The following is a 13,284-nucleotide window of genomic DNA, read 5'->3' as shown; positions in this document are numbered from 1 at the left end:
TGGGCACCTAGAGCTGCGGCTGCATCAGCATGTCACCCGGGACACGAAGGGGCCCCCCTCTCCTTCCTGTCCTGTTCACAATGCCACACACTGTTCCCAGGAGGTAAGATGACCAGTATCATTCTCTCCTCCAGAGTAAAGCCGATGAAGTCCCGATCTTCTCCAGTCGGAAGGAGTGGACAACTCACAAAATGGTCTCACTGCAGATGTTTGGGGTCAACTGAGAATGTTTATTTAAAAGCAATTTTAAATATTAAAAAAAGTAGAAATTAACACATACAGTACTGAAAAACGGTCACATTAAATACATGTGAAACGAAAAGTGTACTGATGTTTGATGGTAACATCCAGATGAGGATTTGGAAATTAACTAGTGGCACTATGGGATTCCTATACAACACGTTGAAGATCTAGGCAATACAAAAATAAATAGCAATTGCTGTTCAACAGTCAAATAGACACACACTACTTGCAGAACATTACTTTCTCCTCTGGGGAAAAAAAGAACTAATTTGCTATTTTTTTTTTTTTTTTGGGGGATGGTCCCATTCCTTCAAAATACTATATCATGTACAAAATGGCAGATCATGGCTCTTCACTGAGTTTAAGAATGAGATCAGATTTAAACTCAACAAGATTGCCAATGGTTTTTCTATCTAGTTTTCCTATGTCCCACAGTAAGCTGGATGAGAGAGAACTCAAAATTCCTCATGGAAAACAAAACAAAACCAGAGAGGAGGAGGAGGGGAAAAAAAAAAAGGTCTGAAAAATGCATCTGTGAGAGTTTCTACAATAGGGGAAACAGAATAGACATCGCCTCCACATAACTCTGGAGACGGAGCTTGTGTGTGTATTTAAAATAACTAGTTTATTTTCAGATGAGTTGCAAATAGTCTGGCCACAATGAAGAACGGCTCTTTACTGCAACTTCAAATTGTGAATGAATGAGCTGGGACCCAGGGCAGCCTCAGATGCTGACTTCCTGTCCTGATACCAGTGTGGCTTAAATGCTGAGGCTGCTGGCACGGCCAGTCACACATCAGCACGTGGCCTGGTGCCTCCCTCACATTCTGGGTTAGGTGCGGGAATGCACGTGTGCCCTGATGCTGAGGAAGCAATTGCTTAAAATCAGTTTCCAATAGTAGCTGATAAAATATTTCTCAGGTATGCCATGCAAGGTTTATTCTTCAGGTGGCTACTCAAAGTTTTCATAGTAACCACTTAAGCAGAACTAAATATTTACTGAGCACTGTGACTATGAAAGAGGGTTTTTCCTATGGATTTGGTTGGGAATTGTGCTTCTGTGAAATTAACATTTCTCATTCACGGCTAAGATTATCTGCTTAAAAATATTAAGTCTTCTGTGCTGTTGCCAAAATAGCAGTTTAAGCAAATGGAACATCAGGACGACACGAGCCTTAGAATCAAGGACAGTCCCACTGGTTGTGGAACATGACTGCTGTATTCTTGTCCAAAATTCAGACTGATGCCAAAGATCAAAACACAATGTTCTTAATGGTCTGATAAGCATGGCTGGGATGAAAACAAAACGAGAGAGAGAGAGAAAGAGCACAAGTGACAGAGAAACAAGAGACAAGACTCCTTGCAGGGAGAGCTTTTTCACAGTGCAATTCATAGCAGCTTCCAAAACTTGATTATGAATTGACTTGAAAGGGAACTGTCTAGTGGCTGGCGCTTCAGATGGGAACACTAATGTATGAAGAAGAGCAGAAGAGCTTGGTTTCAGCACCTGGATCCTACTCTGGAAACACTGTGTGAAGGGCTGACTTTTAAATTCTCCATTTTGAATAGTCTTTTAAAAGTAAATTTATCCAAGAACAAAACTAAGAAAATAATTTAAAACCAACACTTTAGATGCTTCAACACAATTGAGGGATGCTGATTCATAATACATTATGTAAATTCATACTCTTTGAGAGAGTTGAATGACTGACTACAAACAGATATAGTTGCAACCTTATAATTTCTGCTTTAATGGCAATCAAGTTTAAAAAATGTACAGTTCAACTTATTCATACTATTTATTCCTTTATAAAAGGCAAGATTTCAGGTATAAGCTTCTAGATGCATGCATAATGTAGAGGCTAATATTTTCTGGCAGTCCTTGGTTCCTGAAAGTTAAACTTCATCAGACATATTTTAAACTTTGTCAAAATAGGCATGAAGGATATGTTATTTTTGCATAATGAGGTAATATCTCAAGGGTGGGCACTCATCATCATAAGACAGTATAAATCCACTTGTCTCAACTTGCATGAGGCTGTGTGCATTGTAAAATGCCACGAAGAGTTTTGGGTCAGTGAACATTTGCTGAAGGAGTAACATATTTAACTGAGCACTTGTCTGTAATAAATACCAAAGTAGGTTTTTGTAGCTGTAAACTGTGTACACAGATAACTACAGGCTGGTCTGTCATGGAGCTAACTAGAAGTTTCACCTGGAGAACAGAACCCACCTCTTTGCTAATGCTGCATTTTCAGTAACAAGATTGAGAATACTGCACTGGAAGGAGCAGAGTCGACTCTAGGCCCTTCAATGGCTGCTGAACAGAAATCACTCTACTTTCAAAGCCAGAAATTCCTACACTCCTGGTTTTTTGTTGTAGTTGGTTTATTTTTTATTTTTATTTTTAAATTTTTGCTTGCTTGTAAAACAGCACAGATAGAGAGAGATGTAAGTGCTAGGTGCCAAGGACGGCTTTGGCAAACCAGCAAGGCGCACCGGGCCCCGAGGCTACCCTCATACTGGCAAAGGCAGAAGACCACAGGATATTTACAATACATACTCTGTTCCCCTCCCGAGGCGGCCCTCGAGGAGTTTCCTATTCTGTAACAGCAGCTATACACACACTGTGCACAGGGTGGCATGGAAGCAGAAGTCTGGCATGGAGGATGGAGACAACCATAAGGTTCTGCTTTCTGCTAGTCGGACAGGATGTGAACAAAGGACACTGGAAAGACCCCCTTCCTTTCAGGCTGTCCTTCGATGTGCCCAATCTGCAAAGGAAAAAGACAGTGGTCAGGCTGGAGGCAGCAGGCAGCTGCCCTGGGACAAGTCCAGGGGGTAAGAACCCAGCTCCAGAACCTAGAGCCCTGGGGTGGACCAAGACACATTTCCCTATCTTTTGTGAACCACAGAAACTATACAACGAAACAACAGAAGGGCACTTCTGCACCATCTGCCTGCCCCCACGGAGTTCCCAGAGAGGTGGAACAGCCTGCCCAAGGCCTCCCGCCAGCCCAGACTTCACGATCCATGTTCTGAGCGGGTGCTTCTGCTTTCCAGGTGGGGAGGAGGTGAGGGTCAAACACACCTTGCTAAGCCTCTCAACTGTGAAAAAGGGCACCAGAAAAAGCCCTTCTCAGGCTTGTGTGATTACTTTAAAAAAGAAAAGACAAACTACATGGGAAAAGCTGCTACGTGCCCACCGTTTATCCTCTGGCTACTCTGGGGGAGGATATTGCAGGAGTCTGAGGCTGAGGGCAACCGTACTGACTGCTACACAAGGCCGCAAGCCAGGCTGCCTGCGAAGACCTTCTCGTCACCTCTATTAGGTCAGTGTTAATCACATCGGGAGACCTCGATAGCAGGAAAAACAAGACCACTCACGCTGGCTTTAAATGGCAAATACACCCAGCAGGGTGGTTCGAAGCATGGGACAGGATGAGTCAGGCCAGCTCTCATTTTCTCTGCATGAAGTACCAACTGCACAGAGAGTGGGAGCCAAGAGCTGTGTCTAGCCTATAACCAGCTCCTTTACTGACCAGGCCCGTGGCGGTGGAGGCCATCGGTACTACTGGTCCCTTATCCTGGATATGTAGTCAATGGTTAAGATGTGGCCTACCCACGCCACGAGCGCTCGGCTGAAACCATGCAGTACGAGGGATCTGTGGGTGGCATGTCACTATGGGGATGCATGGTGACATTCATGTCTGGCTGGACATGTGCTGTTGGCCCAGAGAACTTCTCCCAGGAACAATGCTGAACACACTATCGCAGACTCGTCTCTGCTGGAGTCACCCGTCCTTAGCAAAGACTATGATGGCTGCTTGATCACACTACAGCAAAGTGAGTTTGGTGACATCCTTGTGAGGGAGGATTAATCAGGTCCTGGTTTTCAGAGGAAATAGGTTTATAGGAGGGACATGCTTCCCCCAAGGCCACAGAGACGGTGACTGACTCCCGCTGGAGACCTCAGAGTTCATCTCCTTGGCCTTGTGAACACTGGCTCTCCAGGCTGCATGCTGGGGGCCGGCCTGCCTCTGCCAACAGAGGCTGGAGGCCCTGGGCCTGCCCCAGCTCATCCTGTCCCAGGAGAGGACACCTGCCCCCTCAGCCCAGGGTTTCCTGACCCCAGTGCTGACATCTCTGCTGCGTGGCTCCCTGCGCATGGCAAGGTGTGGGCATCACCCTGGCTTCTTCCCACAACATGCCCACAGCACGCATCTTTCCCAGGTCCCGACAGTCAAGGTTTCTCCAGATCTTGCAAACCTCCCAGTAAAAACCATCGTTCCAGTCCAGCAAAACCACTGCCCACAGGCCCAGGGGAGGAGAAGCCAAGGTGAGAGTGCACACTTGCATGTACCAGGCTTGCACAGGCCAGGCACACACGTGAGGGGGTGTTCTGGGCAGCCACAGGTTTTGCTGGCCCAACTGTGAACCACAGAACTGAGCCCCTCTTGGGAGGAGGGGACTCAGGCTGCCAAAGGAGGAGGATTTCCATGCTGAAGGTGGGAAACTGTCAACCAGAAAAGTTTGAGGTGACCGTCTGCTGCACCTTGGCCTGGCAGTCGTCCTGGGGAGACACTTTCTGATCAGCCCGAGAAGCGACCAGTGCGACGGTGCCTACAGGTCTCCAAAGAGCTGGGTGGAGAGGACAAGGGTGCCTTCCCTTACACATACCTGAGCGGCAGGTCTTAACGTGAGGGGAGTTTTCACAGGTATTTTCATTTTATTTTCTAGAATTACGTGATGAAGCTACTGCAAGTCCTCTTTACAAACTGGGAACCCCAGACTGGATTAAGGACTGAGCCCGAGGGCCAAGCACCACAAACAGCTGAGTATGTCCTGCACCTCCGCCTTCTGGCTCCCAGCTGGGGGACAGCGTGCAAGGGGAACAAAGCCCAGGCTTCGAGCTCTGGAGCGACTCGGAGACCCGACTGCCTGCGTGTCATCCGCCTGGCCTCGGCCATGTGCCCGACTCTCCTGAGCTTGGGCTCTGCACCTGGACATTTAAGGATGCCTACAACACACAGTGGGTTCTATGGTACCATGGGAAATCACGTCCATGTGTTAATTTCCTTGACCCATTTCTGAAGGAAGGTACCATGCGGAAGGATCACGTGTAAAAGGCTCGTGGGCCATTGTCACGGCTGGCAGGCTCTCTGTGCATGAGGGATGCTTTACTGACTGCAGGGTCTGCAGGTCCCCACATGTCACCTGCCAGGGTGTGGTTGGTGACTGGAGGAACCAAATGCACATACCCACCACTCCTGATCCTCTTCCCCTGTGACAATAATTACTTCTCCCTCGATGAAGGTGAGCTCGTCGTCGTTGTCTGCCTGGCAGTCGTAAATGGTCTTCACGCGTCTCACTTTATTCTTCCCCTTCAACACAGAAACCGGGTTTTAGCTGGAAGAACAGGCTGCAGGGGTGAAGAGCATGGTGCTCTTTGGGAGATGGGTGATGTGGGGCAAGCAACTGGACCTCACCGAGCCTTGATTTTCTCAAGGGTGTGTGCACGGGGGGGGGGGGGGGGGGGGAGTGTCTGCCAGGCGCCCAGCGTACCACCGTGTGCTCTTGAGGAATGACAGGCCCTTCCTCCATCAGGAGCAGGCTAGTGCCCAGTTAGGGACTGGCCACTGCCAAGTTATTTTCACTAGAAATCACACCATGTGGGCAGGAACCAAAATTCAACTTCCCCAAAACACACGAAACTTCCCTGCCCTCCCCCACTGGCAACAGCAGCTTGCAGAAATGACAGCGGAGTCTAAAAATGGTTTTAGGAAACATGATGTAAAGCAGAATGTGCAGCTTCTGCACACTGAATGTGCAGCATCAACAAATTTCGCTGTCCCCTCATGCAAAACAGCAGGTCAGGACTTGCCGGCTACCCCCGGCAGGATCAGCCCGGCCGGGTGGATTCTTGCTCTAACACCGTTCTAACTTCTGGCCAGTTCTGACTTAGGCTTTCCTTGGCTGGGCTTCCAGTTCTTAGTAAACAGAAAGACGAAAACAGAGACCTTACCTTCTAAAGAAAACTTTTAGCACCCAGCTAGTAAAATAATCAGTAATAAAACGAGCAAGCTGTCTCTCTGAAGTGTTTGGGTCTGGTGACTCCCCCTCTCTGCCTCCTCGCTCCGCCCTGCATGAGCCAGGCCGGAGCTCCCTGCTAGGGCCATGGTGGGGTCTGGGAAGCCTGGCAGAACTGTGGTGGCAGCAGACTCTGCAAGCAACTGAGGAGCAACCGAGAAGGCCCATGATGTGCTCATTTATAATGGAAAGGATTAAATGAGACGGCTCGACCGCAAAGCTCCCAGCATCAACTGGAACTGCACAAATCAAAAGGCTGGTGAGGCCGTCGGCAGTGCTTTGGACTAGGGGTAGCGTCCTCCCGAGGACAAGGAAGAGCATCTATGATGCCCGCCAGGCTGGTCTCAAATCCACGGGAGGATGATTTATTTTTCTTACCTTTCCTTTGGTACTCATGTGAAACTTTTTTTTTGGTAGCACTGGGGGTTGAACCCAGGGACACTGTACCACTGAGCAACATCCTCAGACCTTTATTCTTTTGAGACAGAATCTCACTAGACTGCCCAGACTGGCCTCAAACATGTGATCCTCCTTCCTCAGCCTCCTGAGTAGCTGGGATTACAGGTAAACCCTGGATACACTTCTACTCTAATACGTTTCACAATAAAACGAGCGGATGGGGCTATCTGCACAGAGGGAGGACTCTGGGTTTCCACAGTAACCGTGCCGTGGGGTGCAGCCGTGCGCAGGGCAGAGTGCTGCACATCTCCCTGGAGCATCACCTTTCCACAGAGATGGTGGAGGAAGCCATGCTGTGGTAAGATAAAGATGATGCACTACAGAGGAGGAATGTTGCTCTGACAGAACGGCAGAAGCCGAGACTTCCTCCAAGCCCGCCCGTGGAAGGGTGGAGACTTCCCCTCTAGGAAGGCGTGGGCAGCACAGGCTGAGGAACTCCTCAGGACCCCGAGAGGGAAACTGCTCTCCGTGATCCTGGGGAGAAGCAGCAGTGCCGCCCTCGGGTTCTGGGAGAGCAGCGGGTTTGTGCTGTGTGGCCCGAGGGCTCCCAAGGCTCACCCGCTGACCCCCCTGTGAGCTGGGTGTCCATGGGCCCCCTTTTGTATGTGAGGGAAGAGCCTCAGGGTGAGGAACTTGCCACCGCCCTGCAGTTTCCCCAGGTCCCGTGGCAGGTGAGGCAGGTGGCACAGCCTGCCCCTGACCACCAGGCTGCCTCCGCCCCAGCACCTGCCCTGGGCCAGGCAGAGGCGTGGTGGGCAGCCTGCTGCATGGGGCCAAGCCGTCCCGACGCCCTGCAGGGGCAGTGGGCGAGCGGCCTGAGCGCAGGGGGCACCCACCGTGTTGATCTTCCTGGGCAGGGGTACAGGCGTCTCGGGCAGAGTGGGCGTGAGGTCACCGGAGTCCTCAGATGCCTGCTTCGGGACAGCGTCTCTGGACTGCATGTTTGGGGAGAGATCCCCGGGGTGTGACTTCTGTGTGACCTCGGAGGGCTGCTGAGACTTGGGCGAGACGTCACTCGTCTGAGACTTTGCCAGCAGGTCGCCCAGCTGGGGCTTGGGGGGCAGGTCCTTCATGTGCGGTTTGGGAGGTAAGTCTGAGAGCTGGGGCTTGGGGGGCAGGTCGCCCAGCTGGGGCTTGGGGGGCAGTTCTCCAGGCTTAGGTGGCAAATCTCCAATTTGTGGCTTGGGGGCCAGTTCCGTGGGCTTTGGGGGCAGGTCTCCAGGTGGTGGCTTTTGTGGCAATTCTGCCAACTGTGAAGATTTCTGAAAAATCTCAGGCGGGATGTTGGCTTTGTCTAGGGAGAGATGATGGCTCGTTTCTGTTTTCCTTAGTGCCACTGCGGGGAACAATCAGAGAGAGCAAGGTCAGGAACAGAACCGAGGGGCCAGGCATCGCGTCATCAGCGTTGGGCACAAGCACCTCAGAGGAGCCACCTCCAGGGAGCACTCGCGGGGACCAAGCCGGGGACAGGCCCAAGCCTGGGCTGCGGTTCTTGGCCAGGTGCGAGGAGGAAGCTGGAGAGTCCATCACGCCAGGACAACAGGGCCACCTTAATTCAGAATTTTAAAACCCCCTTAAGAGGATACTATTCCCCGAAAACTGGAAAGCACAGGTGAAAAGAAAACTGCCCCATAAGCCTACCTCTGCAGGTAGCCATTTTAATACACGTCCTTCTGATTTTTCTGTGTATTTTCTACACACGAGACTTTTATCGATATACTGTTTGAGCAAGAGTACCTGCCGTGCTATTAAAATCCTTTACGGGTGGCACAGATGTAATTTTGAAGGGGAATTCGGTCAATTCTATGGCTGTTATAATTTCCTTCCTATTTTTTTCTATGATTCACACAATAGGTAAGAGGAGAAAGGTCCCTCTGCCCACCGACCTCCTCCTGCGCTGCGCACACATACACTGGGGACGTCATTTGACACGGTATCGGGGACCGCAATCCCAACACTGCAGCCGTCTCCCCACCCAAGGCACCTGGAAGGGCTTCTCCGCGTTCCCTCGCCAGCTGCACATGCTGCTCGGCTCGGCGGGGACAACTTGCTGAGCCACTCACAGCCTCGCACAGCTCTGCAGAGCAGCACATTCAGATACGTCTTCAAGTCGAGCTCAACACTAACTAGCTGTGTGACCTTGGGCGAATTACCCAATCTCTGTGCCTCAGTGTCTTCATCTCTAAAACCCTAGTTCCAAGGGTTCATGGAGATGACAAGAGTTAATGTGTGCAAAGAACTGACTGACGGGACCTGGCAGGCGGTGAGTCTTCTGTGAGAGTGATAATATCGTTTCTGTTCAGGCTCCAGAGCTGGGAAACAGAAATCTTGGTCTGAGCATTCCCAGGTGCTCTCTGTGCTGAAACGTGACTCCCACTGGGAGATGTTAAGAGGGTGGGGACTTCACCTGACTGTGGTGCGAGGAGATGGAGGCTCTAGGAGGTGATCAGGGTTAAAGGCATCAGGGTGGAGCCCCTGTGACGAATCCTAATGAAGAGGTCGCTGAGGACGTGATGCCTGCTCTCACAAGCCTGCTTCCTGACTCTAGACCTGTGAGCCTGTATCACCTTGGGACTCTGTCAGAAGGAAGACCATCACCTTCAGCACTACGGACCCAAATAACCTTTTTTTCTTTATAAAGGTATCCAGCCCCAGGTATTCTATTACAGAAACAAAATAGGCTAAGAGGGAAAACTTTGGTCTAAGAAACTTAGAAGACAGATCAATCAATCTAATGTGTAGACTTCATCTTGATCCTTATTCAAATAATTCATAAAAAATTTGTTAGTTAATTGGACATGTGAACATTGTGTAGTTGATGATACTGAGGAATTTTTAACCTTTTATATGTGAGGATGAATTGCATATGCATGAAATTACCTGTTTGGGGTCTGCTGCAGAACTACTAGGGGCCAGTGGATAGGGATATATACAGAATGGGATCAGGTGCTGGGAAGTGCTGGAGATGAGTGACAAGTATCTGGGAGGCCACGTTACCCTATTCCTGGTCTAGCTGTCAAGACAGGTGCAGTGAGAGAGCAGAAAACGGCACAGGAGGGATGGGAGGTGTGGAGGGGTGGGGGGTGTGGAGGGGTGTGGAGGGGTGGGGGGTGTGGAGGGGTGGGAGGTGTGGAGGGGTGGGGACGGGGAGAAGGCAGCAGCAGCCTAGGTTGCCATTTGGTCTGGGTGCAGGAAAAATCTGCTGGGAGGCAGGGAGAGGGATGCAGGGGTAACAGGCGAGAGGCACAGGTCAGAAGCTGGGCAGCCTGAAGGAGGAGGACAGTGCCTAGCAAACTCGGCTCAAGCTCTTGAGACCAGGATAAAAATAAACACTGTCACCAATAAAACCTAACTCTAGAGAGAGACTCAGCAAATTCTGGGAAAGCTCCCTTACTGCTCCGTGGATGAGGAGTCAGCAGCCACTTGAGACGCCCCCTCCTGACAGGGAGCCGCCCCTTCTGCTGATGTCCTTCCAAAAAAAAGGTCACTAGACTGAAGAACTTGGGAGAGTGGCAAATTCTAACTCCTCTACCCTGACTCCTACTCTAACTAGGCTGCAGAACCCGGGACAGGGTCAGAAGTCGGCCCCAGGCACCAGCAGTCCAGAGCAGCTCCCCTGGGCCTCTGCCAGGACCTATGCGGATGCTGGCCTTGGGCTCCCAGGACAGGGAAGCAGATGTCTGATGGGCTCCGCAGGTCTCAGGGCAAGGCTGGCTCTGCACATTTCTGCTGCACTAGAAGAAGTCTGAAATTCTGGTTATGGACGAAAACTCTGTTTAGGACTGAAGAAGACCTGGTCAGAGTGGAGTGACTCTGCTCTGCAGAGCAGCATGGGCAGACCTGCCTTCTGTCCTGTGCAGAGCTCGTGCCTCTCTTCAGCACGACAGATGCCATCCTGGGGGGGGTCCTGTTGCCACCCACCTGCTGGGGGCCCTCTGAGCATGACTGCACTGTCCTATAAACTCCACGAAGTAGGCATCATTCCCCACTTTAGAGCTGAGGTGCGTGAGGCCCCCAGGTCACTGGCCTGAGGTCACAGCCAGGAAGTGGAAGAGCCAGTACTACTCCCCAGTCTGTCTGCTCAAGTGTCCCAGAGGGGAGAGACTTGGAGATCACGACAGTGTCTTCTGGAAAGGTATTTTTTTTTTTAAATGAAAAACTACAGTGTTTTGCTAGTCACAGATTTTGAATTTATAAATAAATTTATAACCTTTTTAAAAACAAGTATTTACTGGGCACCTCCTATGTGCAAGGTGTTGCTCTAGGCACTTTGGACAGATCAATGAACAGGAGATGAGACCTCTGTCCCTTGGGAAGGTGCAGGGACACTTCAATTTCATGTGAACATAGAAAAGAGAGAGAAGCCTTACCTTTCTGAGGTAGTTTAGGAAGAACTCTTGGGCCAAGGGCAGTCTTTGCAGAACTGGTGCTGACCAAGAAATAACAACCATTTAGGATCTAGAAGTTCTATAATATCAGTAGTGATCTACTATTCAAAGAAATCGAAGCATTTACAGAATTACCTAGAGGATTCTTTCAGAATTCAACCAAATATTACTCTATTTTCAGGACTTCCTTTTGCCTGGTTGAGAGGCATGGGGGGATCCCGAAGCCAAGGCGTTTGATAAAGCCACACTCCGCCTCAGAGCTTTTATTGTTCAGAGGAATAACGTGCATGAAAGCACTTGGCCACCACAAGCTGTGACCGTCACGTAGTGACCACAGCACCCTGCCTCATCAGCTCCCACGAAGCAGCCCTTGTCACCTTATCTTCAGAGGAGGAAGTTGAGGTGCATGGAGTGTCACTAGCTAGCAGAAGGTCCCTGGGCCGGTGGGGGACAGTGGAAATTCAGCCCCAGCTCTGCAGGCCCCGAGCTCCCACTTCCTTCTCCACGCCAGATGGCCTGGCCTCCAAGCCTCAGGCTGGCCCTCCGGAGGACATGTACCTGCGCAGGGGAAATGCCCAAGTGCCCGGAGCAGAAGTCGGGTCCACGCGCGGTAGCGCCAGGCAGCCACTGTCTCTCTCTGAGGAGACGCTGCGGTGACCCTGAGCACCCCAGGGGCATTGTGCTCCCGAGGAGCAGCAGTAGCCACCGGCCTGAGCGGCCCTTGCTGAGGACCTTTTCCTGATCTCATGCCCCCTTCCTGGCCTCTGACCGGCTGCTTTCTCTTCCTGCTGTCCTATACATTGAAAGGAAAAAAAAACGGCCAAGCCTTCCAACCAAGCAACCAAGTCAAGGAGAAGAGGACGAGGCACTTGTTCCTTTGACGCGGCCCCTGCACACCGGGGTCCTACTGCCCCCCTGCAGCTCCCTGGCAATCCTCCCACCCCTGCGGCCTGGAGGGCAACCCCGCCTGGCCATTGCAAGTGCTTTCTCTGTGCCACCCTCCCCTCTCTGGCCCCCCGAGCAGGGGTGGAGGAGGACCAAGTGAGGATAAAGTTGGGAGCAGGGTATGGAACCAGCCAGCTCTGATATTCATGCTGCTCTGAACCTCAGTCTCCTCATCTGTGAAGCTGAGGATAATGGTGATTGGGTCCAATGTTACGGCAGCATTAAGAGGAAAGGGGTTTCGTTTTTTCCTTTGATAAACACTGCAAAATGGCCCTGGCACACCAGCTGATTCTTTCTCCTGAGGGTCTGGAAGTGGTTCTTTGTGTCTGATATTTGGGGTGCACCTCTGCAGAGAAAACCCTTTGGGGTAGGCTGGATAAACAGTATGGCCTTTAGCTGTCCCCCTTCAGGGAAAGGCGGGAAGAAAGGAACACCAGGGTTAGCCCCACCCACAAAAATCTTAAACAGCCAATCTAGAAAGAGGTTGTGTGTTTGAGAAGCTCTGGCTTCCAGATTTCCCTGAGGAGAATCCTTTCCAATTTCCAAGTCTGTGAACAGGTGGAGGGGGACATAACAAAGTCACAGAATTAAAACATCAGAAGCAACAGTAAAGCTCGTCTGGCAGGAGCGCCGTCACAGACCCTCCTCTGACTCTGACCTCAGGGCCACGAGGCTGCACTGCCCGTGGATGGAGTGCCCCACGCAGGACAGGATGCCCCGAGAGTGGACGCCCAGCCTCTCCTCCTGAGCCACCTGCCAATGACCACACCTTGAGTGGCCCTGGGAACACAGCCACAGCCACCTGCAGAATCCTGCCCATCGCAAGCCTGAGCCCAACCAGGAGGAGCGCAGGGGGCTTACCTGGATTGCTGAGACAGCCCCTCAAACTTGTTCGCGGTCTTACTCGAAGATGACGGACCCACATCGTTACCTACGAGGGAAATCAGATAGATAGCGAAACGTGACGAGGGGATGTACGGTTTCTGCAAACAGGTGGGATCCCTGAGGTTCCAGAAAGGTATCTCAGAGACCTCAGCCTTCTGGCTGTGTGCGTTTGGGGCATTAAAACAAAACAAAATGAAGCACTGTTTGGGTTGGGGTTTTTATTACGAGTGAGGAGCACGTCACAGGGGAGCAGCCTGGTTCTTGACAACGCCTC

General features: G+C 51.1%; 1 protein-coding gene across 5 annotated transcripts in view; it reads right to left on the bottom strand.

Annotated features, from left to right (window-relative positions):
• Window positions 1-209: 209 nt before the first annotated feature.
• Asap1 (ArfGAP with SH3 domain, ankyrin repeat and PH domain 1) overlaps window positions 210-13,284 on the bottom strand; it is a 330,593-nt gene continuing 317,518 nt past the window's right edge. For all 5 annotated transcript variants that reach the window (XM_078016709.1, XM_078016707.1, XM_078016711.1 and 2 more), the window contains 5 exons: window positions 12,987-13,056; window positions 11,163-11,221; window positions 7,629-8,128; window positions 5,505-5,627; window positions 210-3,017 (listed from right to left, as the gene is read on the bottom strand). In XM_078016709.1, coding sequence (XP_077872835.1) covers window positions 2,943-3,017; window positions 5,505-5,627; window positions 7,629-8,128; window positions 11,163-11,221; window positions 12,987-13,056 — 827 coding nt within the window. In that variant the 3' untranslated portion in view covers window positions 210-2,942. The remainder of the gene's footprint in view (window positions 3,018-5,504; window positions 5,628-7,628; window positions 8,129-11,162; window positions 11,222-12,986; window positions 13,057-13,284) is intronic.

The sequence above is a fragment of the Ictidomys tridecemlineatus genome, chromosome 7 (assembly GCF_052094955.1).
Source record: "Ictidomys tridecemlineatus isolate mIctTri1 chromosome 7, mIctTri1.hap1, whole genome shotgun sequence".
NCBI classification, from domain to species: Eukaryota; Metazoa; Chordata; class Mammalia; order Rodentia; family Sciuridae; genus Ictidomys; species Ictidomys tridecemlineatus.
This window is presented reverse-complemented; position numbering and strand designations above follow the sequence as displayed.